Source organism: Podarcis muralis, chromosome 7, assembly GCF_964188315.1.
Source record: "Podarcis muralis chromosome 7, rPodMur119.hap1.1, whole genome shotgun sequence".
Classification (NCBI taxonomy): domain Eukaryota; kingdom Metazoa; phylum Chordata; class Lepidosauria; order Squamata; family Lacertidae; genus Podarcis; species Podarcis muralis.
This window is the reverse complement of record NC_135661.1, coordinates 68023997-68044858: the sequence shown is the minus strand read 5'-3', so window position 1 is coordinate 68044858 and position 20862 is coordinate 68023997. Positions and strand designations below refer to the sequence as shown.

The 20862-nt window shown below is 47.4% G+C and overlaps 1 protein-coding gene across 5 annotated transcripts in view; it reads left to right on the top strand.

Moving 5' to 3' along the window:
- Nucleotides 1-3465, top strand: part of LOC114601479 (mitochondrial peptide methionine sulfoxide reductase-like) — a 42542-nt gene extending 39077 nt beyond the window's left edge. For all 5 annotated transcript variants that reach the window (XM_077932007.1, XM_028738648.2, XM_028738653.2 and 2 more), the window contains one exon: nt 2689-3465. In XM_077932007.1, coding sequence (XP_077788133.1) covers nt 2689-2847 — 159 coding nt within the window. In that variant the 3' untranslated portion in view covers nt 2848-3465. The remainder of the gene's footprint in view (nt 1-2688) is intronic.
- Nucleotides 3466-20862: the final 17397 nt, after the last annotated feature.

The following is a 20862-nucleotide window of genomic DNA, read 5'->3' as shown; positions in this document are numbered from 1 at the left end:
CACTGAAGAGTGAGTTAGGTTGCAAGGGCTACCAGAACAGTGATGGTGCTCTCCAGGCTGTCAGTGGACCCATCCACCCTGAATTTGTCCAATCACCTTCTAAAGGAAAAGTGGTCGACCTGTGACCCCCACAGATATTGATGGAGTCCAGCTCCCATCAGCCTCAGCCTGACTGGGATGGTGGGATGTTGTTGTCTGGCAACATCTGGAGGGTCACAGGTTCCTCACCCCGTTCTAAAGTGATTGGAGTTACTGAACATCACCTCACTTTGCATAGGTCCATCATTCCCTATGCATTCAAGGTGGTTTGCATTAAACTGACAAAAATACAGTGGTACTTCGGGTTACAGACACTTCAATTTACAGACTCCGCTAACCCAGAAATAATAGCTCGGGTTAAGAACTTTGCTTCAGGATGAGAACAGAAATTGCACGGCAGCAGCGGGAAGCCCCACTAGCTAAAGTGGTACCTCAGGTTAAGAACAGTTTCAGATTAAGAATGGACCTCCGGAACGAATTAAGTTCTTAACCCGAGGTACCACTGTAATTCAATGCAAAAATAATAATGTTAGTCTACAAGACCTCGATAGTTAAAACACAAATTTGTAATAAGACGAGACAGACATAAAAAAATATTAGGCAATACCAATCCATTAAGCAATTCATCAAAACGTGCAATTTATAATTACTAGATCATAACATTTCCAGGCAACGTGAAAACATAAGTGACAGGCCGAGAAGTAACTCAATTAATGCAGATTGCAGGAGAATCAATCATGTAACAAATCCACAAGCCCAAAATGCAGAGGAGCCACCGAGATTAAAAATGATATTAACTTAAGATTCCACGCACAAACCCCAGCTGATTAAATGTGCCATGATATCCTCATCTTTCCTCTGTTCTCACCAGACCCCAACCTTGTGGCAGTGAGTTTCACTGACTGAAAATGTGTTCTGTGAACAACTTGTATCTTGTCTGCCCTCCATCTACTGCAGGGGTGGGAAACCCTCTCCAGACTCATTCCTTTCTGGATAACCTTCTAGGGCCACATGACAGTGGGCGACCAGAGGCCAACACTGAGCAGAGCCTGCTGGATCAGGGCAATGGCCCATCTAGTCCAGCATCCTCTTCTCAAAGTGTCTGTGGGGAACCCTCAAGCAGGACCTGAAAGCAGGACCAAGAGAAAACCCTCTCCCCTCCCATGGTTTCCTGCAGCTGGTGTTCAGAAACATATAGCCTCCAACCATGGAGGCAGAACACAGCCATTGTGGCTGGTAGCCATTGGACAGTCTCATCCTCCATGAATTTGCTCAGTCCTCATGAAGCCATCCAAGTCGGTGGCCATCACTGCCTCCTGCAGGAGGATCAGGGACGCAGCTGGCGCTGTGGTCTAAACCACTGAGCCTCTTGGGCTTGCCGATCGGAAGGTTGGAGGTTCAAATCCCTGCGACGGGGTGAGCTCCCGTTGCGCTGTCCCAGCGCCTGCCAACCTAGCAGTTCGAAAGGACGCCAGTGCAAGTAGATAAATAGGTACTGCTGCAGCGGGATGGTAAACGGCATTTTCGTGTGCTCTGGTTTCCATCATGGTGTTTTGTTGTGCCAGAAATGGTTTAAACATGTTGACCACATGACCCAGAAAGCTGTCTATGAACAGATGCTGGCTCCATTAGTCTGAAAGCGAGATGAGCGCCGCACCACATAGTTGCCTTTGACTGGACTTAACACTCCAGGGGTCCTTTACCTTTATCTTTTACCTGCAGGAGGAACAGGCTCGATAGTTTAATTACGCACTGTGTGGAGTATTTTCTTTGGTCTACCCAACATTCCGCTTCATTTGGTGCCCATAAGTTCTAAATTTTATAGCCTTCTGTCATGTCACCTTTTCCCTAAAGTCCTAAATGTGGCAACCTTTCTTCATAAGGAAGCCACTCCCATCCCCTTGACCATTTTGCCTGCTCTTTCGTCTCTTTTCCAGCTGTCCCGTATCCTTTTTGAGCTGAGGCAGCTAGAACTGTGCACAGTATTCCAAGTGCAGCCACCTTCACAGTCACGTGGGCCATAAACTTGTGTTCTTTTCACGTGTGGTGAAATTAGCATAAGCATCTCAATATTTTATATCTCCAGCACCAAGCTTCCAAAATTTGACGGATGCTATGAAGGCGGTGGTGGCGTAGACTTGTAACTAAAGATCTTGCAGGCAGGTGGGGGAAGGCCATACATAGCTCATTAGTAGAAGACATGCTTTGCAAAGCAGAAGGTTTCAGGTTCCAGTACCCGGCATAGACTCATAGAGTTGGAAGAGACCATGAGGATCAACCCTCTGCGAAGCAGGAATATGCAACTGCCCCATACGGGGATTGAACCTGCAACCTTACTGTCCTCAGCCCCACGCTCTAACCAACTGAGCTATCCAGGCATCTCCAGGCCTAGCTGAGAAAGATCCCCATCTGAAATCCTAGAGGGTTGCTGTCAGTCAGTGTACTAGGCAATAGTGAGCTATGGCCCTGCAGATAATGGTTGAACTCCAAATCCCATCAGCCTCAGCCAGTACAGTCATTGGTCAGGGATGATGGGAGCTGTAGTCTTGACAACATCTAGAAGGGTGCATGTTACCTATCCGTGGTTTGCGTTTTGCTCTAACCATCCTGCTGGGAGTGCTAACTATCTGAATGTCTCTTCTTTGGCAGGAGCTGTCTAAGAAGCAGCGGGGACGGATAACGACCGAGATCCAGGAGGCCGGCAAGTTCTACTACGCTGAAGATTACCACCAGCAATACCTGCACAAAAACCCCAAGGGGTTTTGCGGCCTGAAAGGCACTGGGGTTGCCTGCCCCATTGGCAAATGAGAGCCCGCCTCCTCCAGAGGGGAGTGTTCTTGGGAACCATGGTGATCGGAACCCTTCAGCAGTTGCCATGGAAACCGAAGCAGCCTAGCATCCTCCTTAATTCAGCTGTAATTTAGCAATTGGGGCTGTCCTTTCCTTCCTTTGTGTTTGTGGGATGCTGCAAGATTTGGGGAAGGAGGCAGACAACGGCCAGCCTGCCAGGAGACCGTCCTGTGGCTTGGATAAGATACAGCTACCCACCTATACAGGCCTCACACAGGAAAGGGGTGCCTTCTTCCTGGTTGTGGCCTCTTCAGATGTCCAGTCCTGTCTCAGAGAGGGCCAATGCAGAAAGACGAGACTGCCATTGCTCTGAGGCTGTGTTCACACTGAGGCATTAACACACGCGTGGGCCACCATTTCCATGTACCTGTTGTCGCACCTTGGTTGTCCGCACACAAATGCCTTCAATTTTCTCTGCAGATGTTTCCCATCCACAACAGTTGGGCACTGCTAGCTGGGTTGTATTGGGGCTGTGTGTTGTTCTCTATGCCCTTCCATTAGCACTGCCATCACTTCTGGACGCTTGCGGTTTTTGTGGTTTTTTAAAAAAATAAATACATTATTGGGACCAACTGGGCCAGTTACCTATTGAAACCCTTCTGTATGCAGAGTCAGCAGCATTTGGCTAGTGAAAATTGGGCTAGAGAGCAGACTTTGTACCAGTTGCCATTGCCCACACAGAGGTGCTTGCAGCTAAGAAGGCAACGAAGTTGTTTGTTGTAGGAAATCTGTAACTTGGATAGAAAATGTTCTAGTCTAGAGAAGAACGAGGCAGCCATACCTGGTTCTTTGTTGTCATAGAGGATAATTAAAGGTGACCGCTTATCTTGAGGTTCAAGTAGGAGAAGGAAGAGGAAGTTGTAAGCAGGATGCAACCTGAGAACATCACTCTAACATCAAAGGGAGAGAGAGAGGTCAGCTCAAGAGGTTAAAGGTACAGGGATAGTCTGGGAATCTGGAATTCCATAACATTGTCTGTTTTAACCCATGCAAAACCCCTCTTCTGTAAGCTGAGTTGCACCCAGACTTGCAACATAGATGTATGTGTGTGTATTGTGCAGGATTCCACCAACAGCCTGCTAAGGAGCAGCCCTCCAGAGGGGCAGAGAGAGGAAAAGGGTGGATGTCCTTGGCACAATGCTCACAATCCCATTGGCCCTCACCAGTAAGAAGCCATTTTCAGCTCTTCTGGAGACAACCAAGACAGCCTGCAATGCAAGTAGGTGGTTGTAGGGAATTGGCAAAAAACCAATTCCAGTGCAGCTGCATTTAAAGAAACTCTTGACTCTTACCAAAAGTTGTCGGGAGAACTACTGGAAGACAGACAAGAGCCATAGAGGAAGCAGGGGGTGTGGAAGCAGGAAAGGGATTTTTTCAAAAACAACAAAAAAAAAAGTTCTGACATGCCAGCCCACAAAAACAGCCCTACTACAGTGTGTCCAGCTCACTGATGACAGTGAGATAGGCTTATTTCCCCTTTTCGTATTGTCCCAGGGATAGGGGGACTCTTGACTGAATGATCAAAAGGAGGCTGTCATGTGGATGATGGGCCAAAAATTTAGGTTCCAGGAGCTTCAAACACATGTTAATTGCTACTATGGTCAAGCCCAGAGTGTTCTGGCAATGGTTTTTGCATCAAATACTCTCTCTCCTGTGCTTTCCTTTGTAGCACTCTCTTTAGGTCACCGTGACTTAGAGAGGCTGCCTAGAACTATGAAATATTATTCAGGATTTTCCACATCTGTGACCTGTGACTAAAGCCAAGACCTTGTTTTCTCCCTCCGCTGTGTCTTATGGGCACACAACAGGCCAGCTGCTATTGAACGCAGCTACGCAGCTCCTTCCTCATTTCACCAATCTGCAGCGAGAGACAGCTGGCCTGTGTCTCTCCTTCCCATTCTTTCTACCCATTGGCTGTGGCAGGCTATGCCACACCCACAGGGCTCTGATTGGCTCCACTCTGCTCCTGCCCCCTGATTGGCCACGGGACCATTTATAACGCCGCTCTGTTTTCAAGGTGTGTTTCACAGCCCAGTGGTTAATGGCGATGGGAGTTGTAGTCCACCCACACCTAGGGACCCAAGGTTGAAGAAATGGCACTAGATCACAAATCAACTGCTTAAATGTCTTCAGTGCGTGTAGTGGGATTGAGAGAAGAGTCTCTCTCAGAGATTAGCTATTAGCATTGTTTGTGTGTGTTGGGGGACGGGACTCATAGTATCTCCATCTTTTGGAAGTGCCCTCTGCCCTCTGATGTTCATGGTGGTACTGGTGCCAATGCAGGCATCAAGTCACTGAATTCAAAGTAGATCACAACTGGGGGGAAACAGCCCTGCTTCGGCACCCTCCAAAACATCCTAGAGTAATGCTGCTAGCAACACAGGCCCTTTTTTCAAGTTGCTACTGCTTCCAGAAGAATTGAGGGGGAAGGGGAGAAGTGGAGCAGTAGCTCATCTGCATATGCTAATTGTACTGTTCCAGTGACTGGCGGTGCTTTAAAAAAAAGAAAAAACACCAGTCAGGCAGCTGTAAAGCAATCCATGTGTCAACATATACAGTGATAAATGCATTTAGTGGGGGAAAGCATGTGTTGTGGGGGGTGGGGAGGGGATATGTCTAAGGCTGCAACCCTACATAAATTTACATGGGAGCCACATTTAATTCCCATGTGTCTGACATGGAAAGGATTGGGTTACATGGAAGCACACACCCACACCCGTTTTAGAACATAGAAAGAATTGAGATGCACAGGATCCTGCCTTATAACTGAATCAGATGATTGGCCTATCTAACTCAGGTCTGCCTGCGCTGGCTGGCAGTGGCTCTGCATTTTCAGACATGATTCTTTCCTAGCTGTACCTGGGGAGGCTGGGGATTGAACCTAAATCCTTCTGCATGCAAAACGGAACTGATCTGCCACTGAGTTCAGTAAGGCAGCCGTCTTATATGCAGCTAACCCAAGCTCCACTGAACGTAGTGGGACTTGCTCCTGGGGGAGCCTGCAAGGGGTTGTGTTGCACATCCCACTGAATTCAGTTTAACTCCCCCCCCCCAACTTAATGAAAAACAGCCTTAGAAGGCTGCCCTTTAAAAATAATTAATTAAACAAATAGAAGAAATACAGAACAACCTGGCACATCAGTATTTCAGTGTATGTCCCTGTATTTATTTAACAAACTTATTTTTGTCCTGCCTCTCTCTTGGAAAAGGAGCCCAGAGTGCCAAGAATGATAACCCAGACTTTGTTTTTATTGTGCATTCATGACGATGTGCTCATGGTGGTATAAAGGGGAGCTGGTTATATCCTGTTCTTCTTCCAATACTGTTTCTGCCTTCAAAAGTTTTGGGCCTGCCCTCTTTCTTTTCTGCCTTTGTAGCTGTGTTCCATGAGGATGCCAGCAGGGGGAGCTGCGACATTAATCAGAGCGTGCTGCATGCACCAAAATAAATATAAAAAGGCATAACCAAATCAGCCTCTCCTGGTCAGCATCGATCTGGCGATTGAGAATGAAAGAGAAAGAAGTAATCCATGCAAAGGGAAAAGGGGTTTTTCAGGCAGGACATGATGCAAAAGTGAAATGGCTGATGCAAAATGGGGTCATAAACCACAAACACCTGATCTGTGACTGGTGCCCATTGGGACACAAGGGGCAGAAGGCTCAGAGCCCAACAGTAGGTGGCTCCAGAGCCAACTAAACCCTAGTTTTGCCCCCGTCCTCCCTGCTGAGTTCTACAAGGGCAACACTGAGATGGAGGAAGAGGAAGTTGGCCTCGGGGCACACTGAGGTTAGTGGGGCAGCACCCCATTTGCCCTAATGGCCTGGATAGCTAGGCTGGTTAAAGTGTGATAGGTTGCAGGTTTGATCCCCATTTGGCGCAGCTGTATATTCCTGCATTGCAGGGGGTTGGACTTGATGATACTTCCAATTCTACAATTCGACAGCTCTTGTTTAAGTGTCGCTGTGAACAGTGGCAGACCTTGGGGTCTCAAATTTCAGCGGTGCCCTGCGCAACACCAAAACCCAGCGCCCCCATACTTCTCACTTTCCATTCTGCATCATACTAGCGGTGCCCCTGAGGCTCCCCTAAATCCATCTCTGCTGTGAATTGTTAACCGAGCGGCAAACGACAATGCCCTTAATTCTTTGAATAAAATAAGGTGTTGCAAAGGCATAGTCCGTTTACGACTTGAAACCCTTGAGTAATCCAAACAAAAGTCCTGGACAGGTGCTGGCAATTCCAGATGGAGTCCCCACCTGTATTTTAAGTCAGGACCTAGCATGAACTTTCTATTATCTTTACCTACCAGGGTTACCCTGAAACAATGACTTTTGGCTCTGAACTGGGAAGCAGCTGTATGGGAGTGAGAGCTGGACCATAAAGAAGGCTGGTCGCCGAAGAATTGATGCTTTTGAATTATGGTGCTGGAGGAGGCTCTTGAGAGTCCCATGGACTGCAAGAAGATCAACCCTTTCCATTCTGAAGGAAATCAGCCCTGAGTGCTCACTGGAAGGACGGATCCTGAAGCTGAGGCTCCAATACTTTGGCCACCTCATGAGACGAGAAGACTCCCTGGAAAAGACCCTGATGTTGGGAAAGATGGAGGGCACAAGGAGAAGGGGACGACAGAGGATGAGATCGTTGGACAGTGTTCTCAAAGCGACTAACATGAGTTTGACCAAACTGCGGGAGGCAGTGGAAGACAGGAGTGCCTGGCGTGCTCTGGTCCATGGGGTCACGAAGAGTCGGACATGACTAAATGACTAAACAACAATCTTTACCTATCAGGGTTATCCTGAAACAATGACTTTTGGCTCTGAACTGGGAAGCAGCTGAATAGCTATTAGAGCTGCATGTTACAAATTCTATTTTTGTTTTTGTGTTTGTGTTGCTGCTTTGTTCACTTTATGGCAGTGGTGTGGAAATGTTGCTGGACTCCAGCTCCCATCATCCCTGACCATTGGCCATGCTGACTGGGGCCGATGGGAGATGGAGTTCAACATAACACCTGAAGGGTCACAGATGTTTCCCCGCCTCTGCAAAGGGGGCCTTTCCAGCCAATCAGGGATCTCACAACAATGAACAGGACAACTATCCATAAGCAATCGGATTTGCCTATGTGACGGTGAGCAAGGCACTGCGAATGAATAAGCTAATGTTTTTCTTCCAGATAGGGCAACTTAACCACCTTTCTTTCCTCTCAGCCTTTTGAATAATTTTTAAATCTTTCATTTGTTAGTGCTGTTGGTATTACTTAGTCTGGCTGATTAATTTTAGCGGCGGTGGTGATTACATGGTTTGTGTGTCTCTGGGTTGTTATTGTTTGTATGAAGTGGTTAGCGATGTTGTGTTTCCGTTTTTGATTGCTATTTACAGTGCATTGGAAGGTTTATTGCTTTTTAATTGTATGTTGCCTTGAGGTGCACCCACAGGCTTGTGGCAGTGGGTGAACCTGGGTGCACAGCAGAGGAGGAGCCATTTTATTATTTTTAACCTCTCATAGTAATACATCTAAGGCCGGCCCTGCAAGTTACACCAAAATAATGAAAGTCAAAATAAGTTAAAGCTGTAAAAACCAGAATTCATTTGAGATGCCTGCTGGAATTTTAAAAAGTATTCAGTAGGTACCAGTGGTTCAACAGGGAGGGGCTCTTTCTGACCTCGACTGGAAAGGAGTTCCATAAAATTGGCCCCACCATACTGAACACACAGCTCCTGGAGAGTACAAACCATCCATGCGAGCCATGGGGGACCACTAACAGTGACTCACCCGAAGATCTCAATGAATGGGCAGGGATATAAGTGACTGGCAGGACCTTGAAGTATCCTGGACCCAATTTGTTAAGGCCTTTGAACCTGGACTGGTAGTGTATGGACAGCCAGTGATATTAATAATAATAGGATTTATTTATTTTCGCTACTGAGAATATTTGTGAAGAACTAAGAGGTTGTAGCTAACTAAGTTCTCCTTGTGAGTAGACCCACTGAATTATTGGACCTAAGTTCGTCATGTCCATTAATTCCAATGGGTCTCCTCTGAGTAATAATAATAATAATAATAATAATAATAATAATAATAATTTATTATTTATTATTTATACCCTTCCCATCTGGCTGGGTTTCCCCAGCCACTCTGGGCAGCTCCCAACAGAATATTAAAAACAATAAAACACCAAACATTAAAAACTTCCCTTAACAGGGCTGCCTTCAGACGTCTTCTAAAAGTCAGATAGTTGTTGATTTCCTTGACATCTGATGGGAGGGCGTTCCACAGGGCGGGTGCCACTACCAAGAAGGCCCTCTGCCTGGTTCCCTGTAACCTCACTTCTCGCAGTGAGGGAACCACCAGAAGGCCCTTGGAGCTGGACCTCAGTGTCCAAGCAGCCTGTCTACATCCTCGGAGATAACAGATTGGAACTGATCCCATGCAACTTGACCAGACAGGACTCTAGCACTCTCCCGCCCTGGCCCTGCTCCTGCGGTAGAGTCTACCTTTTTCCAAATGTGAGCAACTTTATCCGAGTAAAAATAGCATTGGTTGCGACCCTAAGTTACTTCAACTCAGTGCCAGTTTTAGAAGTCAGTGGACATACTTCTCGGTTGCTGGTGCTGTTGAACCATTTGCTGTGATGAATCATCCCTACGTCTGCTGCAGTGTGTGGAAGAACACATCAGGAGTCTCCAGATCCACAGTCTGCATTCCCAGAGCGCCATGGGCTCCAGCCACCATTTGATAAGATCTCTGGTGAACTCCTTTATTTCAAAGTTCAGTGGAGTGAGCAATCTGCCTGCCTTGAACCTGCAGGTGATTCACTGCGGGAAGTTATTTTAGAAACAGGTGCAAGAGGGTGGCTCAGGACACACAGGAACTGCGTGAGTCAGGCAGGGAGGGAGGGAAATGCCTGCTTCCAGCTGTCTCTGAAGGTCCCTCCTTGGTCCAGTGGTACCATCAAAACAAGGCCTGGGGGCAGAGGTCGAGGGCCCTGCTTTGCAGAATAAAAAAGGGGCCTTAAATAAACTGAATAATATTATCATTTTAGAATACCTAACTGTGAAGATACATAGAATGAAAGGGCTTAAGGCCGGTGAGAAAGTGGAGGATTGGTTTGAGAAGATATTGAATTATTTGGGTAGGTTTGAACAATTTGGGGCAATTAAAATATTAAAAGTTAAATCTTGTGGAAGGAGGAGTGTTAAGGTATATAGAAGTGTACATATGGTTGATCTGAATATGTTATTAGCGAATATTATTGAATATGTATATTATTGAATATTGTATACCAATGTATCAACTGCCTGGGGGGTTTCACTATTTGTGTTTTGGTGGTGTGTGTGTGTGTGTGTGTGTGTGTGTGTGTGTGTGTGTGTGTGTATAGGGCCTTAAAAACACAGCAGGGCTGGCTTACCACATTGGGAAGTCTTAAGTCCTTAAGTCAAACTGTGGAATTGATGCTTTTGAATTATGGTGCTGGAGGAGACTCTTGAGAGTCCCATGGGCTGCAAGAAGATCAAACCTATCCATTCTTAAGGAAATCAGCCCTGAGTGCTCACTGGAAGGACAGATTGTGAAGCTGAGGCTCCAATATTTGGCCACCTCATGAGAAGAGAAGACTCCCTGGGAAAGACCCTGATGTTGGGAAAGATGGAGGGCACAAGGAGAATGGGACAATAGCGGACGAGATGGTTGGACAGTGTTCTCGAAGCTACGAACATGAGTCTGACCAAACTGTGGGAGGCAGTGAAAGACAGGAGTGCCTGGCCTGCTCTGGTCCATGGAGTCATGAAGAGTCGGACACAACTAAACAACAACAAAATGGAACTTGCTCCCACAGGAGGCAGCAATGCCCACCCATTTAGATGGCTTTTAAAGAGAATTAGATGAATTCGTGGAGGGGAAGGTTGGAGGCAGAAATGCTTCTGAATACCAGTTACTGGAATCCACAGGAGGGGAGAGTTCTCCTGTGGTTGAATCCAGCTTGTGGCTTTCTCTCAGGCATCTGGTTGGCCACAGTGAGGGCCGGATGCTGGACCACATGGGCCATTGGCCTGATCCAGCAGGCTCTTCTTATGTTCTTACCTCACTTGAGAGCCAGCACCCTCCCCGTGTTTTGCTGTTGAATCTACTCTTGCATAGTTTCCTTCCCTTCTGATTGACTTTATCTCACGTGCTTTTCATGATTGGGATTTCCTGGACAAACGACTACCTGCATTTTAAGAGGGGAAAGATAAGCTTCGCAAGAGCTGAAATGCTGAGTCAAAGCGGAGCTCTTTGCAAGCCCACAGAGAATGCGACCCTGCGCATGTTTACTCAGAAGATGGAATGGGGGAGAAATTCCATTTGGTTCTCGCTTAAAGGCAAACCTATTTAATCTGCACTTTCTGAAACAATATGTGAACTGAAATGCAGCCGTTCATCAAAAGTCACACTTCTCCAAATGTTGTGATACATTTCTCCAGCCAAGGAATGGGTACAAAAATGCAAAAACGGTTATGGTGTGCATAGAAATGCACGTTAGGGAAAGTAACATGCAAAAATGCATTATACTGGGAGGAAACGCTTTGCAAAGATGCATTTATTAAGGCAAAACTGCACACAAAAAGGTGTATATGAGGAGACATCAAAAAAGGTTTATATGAGGCTTTTTTAAAAAAAATCACAAACTGATGAGAAAATGTGGAGGACCGAAGACTGGAAAATGAGGAACGGAGTGAAACTGAAATGGACAGGTGGACAGTCAGAAGTAAAAATGTACCGTGCTCTGTGTGTGTTACTCCCTTGTATACTTCATCTTTACATTGTGTTACATTGAGGTTATTCATTGCATCTATCTGTAAAAAGAAAGGGTCACCTAGAAGCATTATTAACAAACAAAAACAAATTTGGGATTACAGCCCTGCAGCAAAGTCCTGTAAATCAGGAACAGGGAACCTGTGGCTCTCCAAAAGACTCCATTTCCCATCAGCCCCAGCCAGCATCGCCCAATGGTCGGGGGGGTTGGGAGTTGTAGTCCATCATCATCTGGAGGACCACAGGTTTCCCATCCCTGCTTTACACCACTACTCAGAAGCAAGGATCCTGTTTTTTTATGAGGAGTGGGAGAGAAGCATCTGGTAGGAAAGGGGTTTTCTTTTAAACAAGAAATGAAATTTTGCCAGCATTTTTGTGTGGATTTTTCCTAACACAAATTTTTGTATGGGATTTTGGCTACTATACACATTTTTTTTTGCAGAGCAGTTTCACCTAATATGATGTGCTTCATATGTTATTTTCATACTATATGCACTTCTATGTGCATTTGGCTGAAGCACGCGCATTTTTTGCACGTATTACTTGACCAAAGAACCTCCCTTGCAAAATTTGGAGAGGTGCGGATTTTGAAGGATGGCTGTGTTTCAGCTCACATATTGCTTTAGAAAGTGGAGATAAGGTAGTTCACCTTCAAATGCTAACCGAATTACATTTCTCCCCCAGCCTTAATGTGGGCATATGTCTAGCATGTGATAAAATCCACAAGGCCCTTGACTTCCTCTAATCATTTTAGCTGAAATCCTGCCCTCCAATTAGCCGCCTAAAAACAGTAGCTAAGAGAGCCATCCCAAAAGGTAACAGTGCCAGGCCTTCTCAGGCACACACAAGTTTAGAAAAAAATGTAAGAATAGACCTTCTGAATCACAAGGAGCCCACAGGCAAGTTATGAGCACAGGAGCACTTTGCCCAGCTGTACATCCCAGCATCTGGTTTTCAGAGGCATAATGTCTCTGACAATGGAAGTAGAGCCGAACTTCCACATGGCTAGCAACCATTGATCGCCTTCTCCTCCATGAATTTGTCTGATCCAACCATCCATGTTGGTGGGTCTCCCTGTCTCCTGTGGGAGCCAGTTCCATAGTTTAACTTTGTTCTGTGTGGAGAGGGACTTTATTTTATCTGTCCTGAATCTTCCAACAGGACAGGAGAGGCCTGTCACAGTGGCTATGATCTGCCACCACTGTTGGAGGCCACAGGCCTCGGAAACCCAGTTGCTGGGAGCCACAAGTGAAGAGAGTTGCTCTCACACTCAAGCCCTGCCTGTGGGCTTCCTCTGGGCATCTGGTTGGCCACCGTGAGAGGAGGAGGCAGGACTAGATGGGCCATTGACGCGACCCAACAGCCAGGCTCTTTGAATGTTTGCACAGGGTTCTTTGAGCCCTGCCTGGGCCACCTGAGTTGAGGGAAGGAGAAGCATCTGGTAGCAAAGCTGTTTCCTTCCCCCACTGCCTCATGTCTCTTGTCGTCTTATCATCATTGGCTTGTGTGCTTTTTGCCCTCCCTGCTGCAACTGGGACATGCTTGGTCAGGTGGGCGGGTGTTAATGAGGAAACAACAGGAAGCATTTCGGGTCTTTTATTAGCTGCTGTGCTGTGCCTCGCAGCTGGAGGTGAGTAATCTGATCTCTGCGGTGTCCTGTTTGCCACTCCTGCTGCAAGCCACGTTACCCCATCCCGGTTCACCTGGTGCCGGACCAGCCTGCAGCTCACCCTGATCTCGACACCCACACCCGGGCCGCCCTTCCTCTCCTCTCCGCCCACGTTCCCCCAGAAGCTTTGTTGCTCGCTGTTAACAAGCCGCCGACCCAGCTCCGGCACCGAGAGCGGCTAGGTATGTTGTCGTCTCTGCCACCTACTCACGTCCTGTCTGAAGCACAAGTCCCCAGCTGCACATCTTAAAAGTGAGGACCGTGCTTCTGGGCTGGGTTCAAGTGAGGCTTGTTTTGCTGAAACACCACTATGCCTCTGTGGCCCTGCATTCCAGAGGAACAGTTTCTGCTTTCAGAGCTTTCCAAGTAATCGGTGCACCTATTTTTGCATCCTGGTTCCTCAAAGCGACCCGTTTATTGAGAATGCATCCCAATTTGCTGGTGCAAAAGTTATGCAGAGGTTAGATTATAGGTAAAGGTAAAGGGACCCCTGACCATTGGTCCAGTCATGGCCGACTCTGGGGTTGCGGCACTCATCTCACTTTATTGGCCCAGGGAGCCGGCGTACAGCATGACTAAGCCACTTCTGGCGAACCAGGGCAGCGCACAGAAACGCCGTTTACCTTTCCGCCGGAGTAGTACCTATTTATCTACTTGCACTTTGTGCTTTCGAACTGCTAGGTTGGCAGGAGCAGGGACCGAGCAACGGGAGCTCACCCCGTTGCGGGGATTCGAACCGCCGACCTTCTGATCGGCAAGTCCTAGGCTCTGTGGTTTAACCCACAGCACCACCCGCGTCCCTAGGTTAGATTATACCCACCCTCTTTTGGCTGCCTATTAGCCACTAGGCTAAGTTCAAGGTGCTGGTTTTAGGAAACATAGGAAGCTGCCTTGTATTGAGTCAGACCATTGGTCCATATAGCTCATTACTGTTTACACTGACTGGCAGCAGCTCTCCAGGGTTTCAAGCAGTCATATTTCCCAACCCCACCTGGAGATGCCAGCTTCTCTACCACGGAGCTACAGCCCTTCCAAACCCCTATGCAGCTGGGACCAGGATACCTGAAAGATTGTGTCGCCCTGATATACCCAACCAAACACTGCACTACACCTCCCAGGATTCTTTGAAGGAAGATCTTAATGTGCAATGGATGTGCTATAAATATATGGGGTGGATCTGCCCTGAATCTTTTAACAACCTCTAAATACGAGACAGAGGAGACCTATTATTAGGATGGATAAAACTGCTGTTTTTCATTCTCTACATTTCTCATTTTCCCTATCTTAAATTCAGTTCTCTACTTTTCTGAAAAAACGGTGTGCATTAAAAAAAAATCCTGATGGAAATTCCTTGGCATTTGAGGGTAAATTATTCATGTTTCTATATACATATTTTTACAAGCAATTTCCCCCAGGAGGATGCCTTTTTGTATGTAATTTCACAAGTATTTTATACTAATATTTGGACTACATCATTGGCCAGAGAGCTACACCACAAAATTCTGAGAAGTATAGATTTCTTAGGATAGCTATGTTTCAGTTTGTGAGTTGATTTGAGAAGGGCGAATGAAGCACTTTCTCATTAAAATGTAAACAAAACTTTCTCCTCCATCCCTCAGGTTTGCATAAAAAAAACCAAAAACCCAAGAAATTTTTCCTCCCACATAATGGTCTCACAACCAAAATTCCCTCTCTGGGGCAGTGTGCAATACATTTTGCCGCCTGAGGCAAAGGAAGAGATGACACCCTCCCCCATTCTAGGTTCAGAGGTCAACTGGTTTGACATTTTAAACTTACTTTAGTATTGTTGACAAGGCAGCCTCCTCCACTGCAGTTTCGGGATGGGCAAGACATGTCATCCAGCCCAGCCAGCTCTGCCCTCCCACAGAGGGGAATTCCCATTGCGCTTAAGATGAAAGTTAGCGTGGTGTAATAATTAGAGGGTTGGACCTGGGAGGTCAGGAATCAAATCCCCATGAATGGGCAAGAGAAGAGACTCATGTTCACCACCTTGAGCTCCTTGGCAGAAAAGTGGGATATAAACAATAATAAAAATAAAAATAACTCAGCACCTGCTTCCTCACTCTGCCTAATGACAGGGCCGGCACTAATCATCTCGTTGAAGCTGCTATTGGAGAAAGTTCTGCTGGTGCCAATGTGTGGCTTGCTTTCTCAGCGCAAACAGTAGCCTTGGCAGGCCTATGGTGGAAGAGGAAGTGGGCGAACCTCTCCTACCCACATGCTGTGGTCCTGATCCTGATCCTCCTCCCTACATACTATTGCATTTAGAGGTTGTCGCTTCTTTTAAAGGAGATTTATGTAGATTTAAGTGATGTGTTTTGCATCCTGTGTAGCCAGGGCTTCAGCTATCCTTTCAACACCAGGAAAAAACAAGCACAAGTCATTCATCTTTCTCTTGTAAAGTCGGCTACACTGAACATACATGATCAGCATGTCTTCCTGTACATTTTGGAGCATCTTGTGTGTGTGTTTGTGGGGAAACGAACAGCATCAGTGCCCATTCAACAAGTGGGATCTATCGGCAAGTATATCAATGTTTGCAAATGTATTGTCTTGCATGACAGAGACAAATTGCGCATCCCGGACGCAATGGGCTACCAATGCAATTTTTAAAAAGGTATCTTCGATGTCATCTAGTCCACCCCCCTTTCAATAAATTATCTGTACTGCAGAACACAACTTCAGCACCTCTGACCAACGGCCGCCAACCCTTAGTTTGAATGCCTCCAGCAAATGAGAGCCCACTAGCTCCCAAGGAAACCTGTTCTTATCAGAAGGGTTGTCATGTGGGAAACAAGAGCAGGCTTGTTTTCTGTTGCCCTAGAGGGCAAGGCAGGGATCAATAGACTGGCATTGCAGGGTGGAAGATTTTGGCAGAGTATGAGGAGACCCCTCCTAGTGATGCAAGCTGCTCTTTCACTGGAGCAACTGAAAGAGAACAGGTGGCTGCCTGCCAGGGGTGCTGAGGTTGCCCCCTAAACTACAGCTCTGACAGCCAGCAGCAGTTTGGACTTGATGACCTCTAAGACATCTTCATATTCCATGAAGGAGAAAGGAGCAAGCAGCAAGGCTGGAGGCAGGTCAAAGGTTGCTAGACCATGGATAGCTCCCAGTGAGCAACTTGCTCCAAAGAAAGTCAGGGGCAGACTGGGCCTTTTAAGTACAGTGGTACCTCGGGTTAAGTACTTAATTCGTTCCGGAGGTCCGTACTTAACCTGAAAGTGTTCTTAACCTGAAGCACCACTTTAGCTAAGAGCTAAATTGCTGGAGCATGATTTCTGTTCTCATCCTGAAGCAAAGTTCTTAACCTGAAGCACTATTTCTGGGTTAGTGGAGTCTGTAACCTGAAGCGTATGTAACCTGAAGCGTATGTAACCCAAGGTACCACTGTATCAGTCTCCAGTCTAGCTCCTCCACACACACACACACACACACACACACACACACCCTTTCTAGAGAACTGCAGAGCCTTAAAGGGCCAACCCCCGGCCTGAAGTCAGACACACTTCCTCCGCCCCACAGCCTCCCTCCTGGTGCTCTCCCTACAACAACAATCTGATAATGGGCAGTAGGAGGCACCTGGTTCCTCAGGGGAAGGTGCTTGTGAGGGTCAGGGCTCTGGTCCCATAGGCCCTGGTGGTCTAGGAGGTTCCTCGGGGGGCTCCTGTCCAACAGACTCAGGTGCAATGGTCTCCGTCCTTTCTGCACTTAGCTGGGAGCCATGAACCTGACCTGGTGAGCCTGCAGTCTACAACTCCATGCCTGGATAATAATAATGATGAAATTTATTTATACCCCTCCCCAGCCAAGACCGGGCTCAGGGCGGCTAACACCTGATATAAAAACAAATTGATTGAAATAACTTAGAAGCAAGAGTAAAATACAACATTAAAACATTAAAATACAGCTTCATTTCAATGGAAACTCAAATCAAAAACTTTTTTGGGGATGAAAACGTCAAGTCTTCACCAAGGCTAACTTTCCAGACTGATCCTACATGGGCCAGAAAAAAGCCAGGGAAGTCCCCAAATAGGAGTTCCATCACAAGAGGGGAAAGGAAAAAAGAAGAGGGGGAGGGAATCAAATTGATTCCAAGCCAAAGGCCAGGCGGAACAACTCTGTCTTACAGGCCCTGTGGAAAGAAATCAAATCCTGCAGGGCCCTGGTCTCATGAGACAGAGCATTCCACCAGGACAGAGCCAGTGTTGAGAAGGCCCTGGCTCTGGTTGAGGCTAATCTAACTTCCTTATGGCCCGGGACCTCTAAGGTGTTGCTATTTATGGACCTTAAGGTCCTCCGTGGGGCATACCAGGAGAGGCAGTCCCATAGGCACGAGGGTCCTAGGCCGTGAAGGGATCACTGCTAGATTCAGGTATCATGACAACAGCAGACTGGAGATCATAGGTTGCTGTCATATCATCTAGTTTGGCCATGAGGAATGCCTTGTTGTGAATATCTTATGCTATTAAGATATTTTATATAGTATACATAGTATACTATATAAATATAGTATGTATTTTATATAGTATACATATAGTATATGTATTATAGTATTTTAGGGACGCGGGTGGCGCTGTGGGTAAAACCTCAGCGCCTAGGACTTGCCGATCGCATGGTCGGCGGTTCGAATCCCCGCGGCGGGGTGCGCTCCCGTCATTCGGTCCCAGCGCCTGCCAACCTAGCAGTTCGAAAGCACCCCCGGGTGCAAGTAGATAAATAGGGACCGCTTACCAGCGGGAAGGTAAACGGCGTTCCGTGTGCTGCGCTGGCTCGCCAGATGCAGCTTGTCACGCTGGCCACGTGACCCAGAAGAGTCTGCGGACAGCGCTGGCTCCCGGCCTATAGAGTGAGATGAGCGCACAACCCTAGAGTCTGGCAAGACTGGCCCGTCCGGGCAGGGGTACCTTTACCTTTATAGTATTTTAATATTCTTTTGGAAGCCACCCAGAGTGGCTGGGGAAGCCCAGCCAGATGGGCGGGGTATAAATAATAAATTATTATTATTGTTGTTGTTGTTGTTGTTGTTGTTGTTGTTGTTGTTGTTGTTATTATTATTATTATTATTATTATTATTATTATTATTATTATTATTATTATAGATCGCCCTGCGCATTGCCTACCACATCAGCAGCGTCAAAAATGATCTTCAGGCCAGTCTGCGCAGGGTTTTGTTTTGTTTATATTTTTAATTGCTGTTCTGGAGGGATCTTGATTTACAAAGTTCCAGTTCCTTTGACTCACGGTAATTAAGAGTGATAAACCTGCAGGTGTATAATTGAATTAGCATATGCAAATGAGAAATGGCTGGTGGGGAGGCTTCTGTTCTGGGGCAAGGTCAGGCCCTGTCAAAGACGCGTTGCATTGGCAGGTGTGCTGACTCACAGGAAGTGGCCCATCTTGATGACTCATCAGCCCCAGAGGGTTTCTATCTTGCTGTCTGAGCTTTTCCCTGCCGCCTTCAGTTTGCATGCAAAACATCGCAAAAGTTCATGGCAGGCCCTGGAGCATGAGGATTGGTCCTGGGGCATGTTCTGAAGTCACGTGAAGCCACAAACTTGCTGCAGCGAAGCTGATCTGGTCTAGATCCGGTTGATGCTTGGTGGGAGACTGCCTTGGGCCATTACAGTTTCTGGAAGATAGGAAGCTGCCTTATATTGAGTCAGACTCTTGGGCCGTCTAACACAGTATTGTCTAGGCTGATGGGCAACAGCTCTCCAGGGCGTTCCCAGCCCTACCTGGAGATGCTCAGGAATGAACCCAGGAGCCTTTGCATCCAAACCAGATGCTGTGTCCCAGTTCTAAAGGGTCTCATAGAATCATAGAGTTGGAATAGACCACAAGGGCCATCGAGTCCAACCCCCTGCCAAGCAGGAAACACCATCAGAGCACTCCTGACATATGGTTGTCAAGCCTCTGCTTAAAGACCTCCAAAGAAGGAGACTCCACCACACTCCTCGGCAGCAAATTCCACTGTCGAACAGCTCTTACTGTCAGGAAGTTCTTCCTAATGTTTAGGTGGAATCTTCTTTCTTGTAGTTTGGATCCATTGCTCCGTGTCCACTTCTCTGGAGCAGCAGAAAACAACCCCCTTCACAGTGCAACAGCTATACCCAATCATCCAATTTATTAAATATTTAATTAATATTTTTATTTCCAGCATTTCTGACCCAAAAAGCCCAGGCTGGGTTACCAAAACGAAAATGCTGTGCAAAGTAATACAATCGTTTGCAGTACCCAAGTGACCTCCCCGGGGCACAAGCCTGGGCAGTGTGTATGGAGGTCCTGGGCTGCCCAGATGGCAAGACCTCTCAGCTTCACTGATGTGGGCCAAAGGAAATCAGAGCAATACATTTGGTACCAGCTTGGCTGCAGGAATTGCCAGAAGGAGGCGTACAAGGTGCCGTCCGACCATTTAAGGACTCCACTCTGGATTTGTGTAGGGTTTATTTCTTAGCATTTTCTTCTCCCAAAAATGTGAAACAACAACAACAATCACTTTGAGACTTTTTTTTTTGGGGGGGGGGTTTGCAATCAAGCTGTATATTTATATCTATCGATAAAACGAAAATAAATTAGGCCATACAGTGGTACCTCAGGTTAAGTACTTAATTCGTTCTGGAGGTCCGTTCTTAACCTGAAACTGTTCTTAACCTGAAGCACCACTTTAGCTAATGGGGCCTCCGTGCCGTCAGACCCCGATTTCTGTTCTTATCCTGAAGCAAAGTTCTTAACCTGAAGCACTATTTCTGGGTTAGTGGAGTCTGTAACCTGAAGCGTATGTAACCTGAAGCATATGTAACCCAAGGTACCACTGTATATAACACTACATGTTCAAAACACATTCTTTCCCTCAAAGAATTCTGCGCAGTGTAGCCAATCACAGAGCTAACAATTCCTAGTAACCCTTAAAAAACTACAGTCCTTTTGGTAATCAAGAGAAGGGATGTTCCCCCACCCACCCCATTGTGTTGCCGCAGCGGTGTAGCGTGGGTTGTCAGCACCCGGGGCAAGGCAAGTAATTTGCGCCCCCTAACCCCTAACCTGCCGCCGCTGCCAGCTTCTTCTTGCTGCTGCCTGGGCTGAGATATTTACGGCAAGGTAGCCACGACGGCGGCGGCAGGTCCGTGTCAGGTGATCTGAGGCGAGTTGCCGCTGGCGCTGCCGCCCAAACGACGCCGCTTGCCCGGAGGAGGAGGAGGGCAGAGAGGCGAGGAAAATGCAACATGGCCCAGCAGCTGCAGCAGCGGTGGCGGCGGCGGGGGGGCTGTGAGGAGGGGCTGCCTGGCGCGCCCTCCGCGGCCCTGACGCGCGGGGACCGCGGCGAGCGCTGAGAGCCGCTGCCAGCTCGTCGGTTCCGCAAGACATGGGGCTCTGCTACAACCTGCGCCCGAGGCTCTTTGGCGACTCCGGAGGCGGCGAGCGCGCCCCCCCCAGATGTTGCGGCCGGTGCGGCCGGCCCCCCCTGCACCCCCATGCTACGCCACTGCGTTGCCGT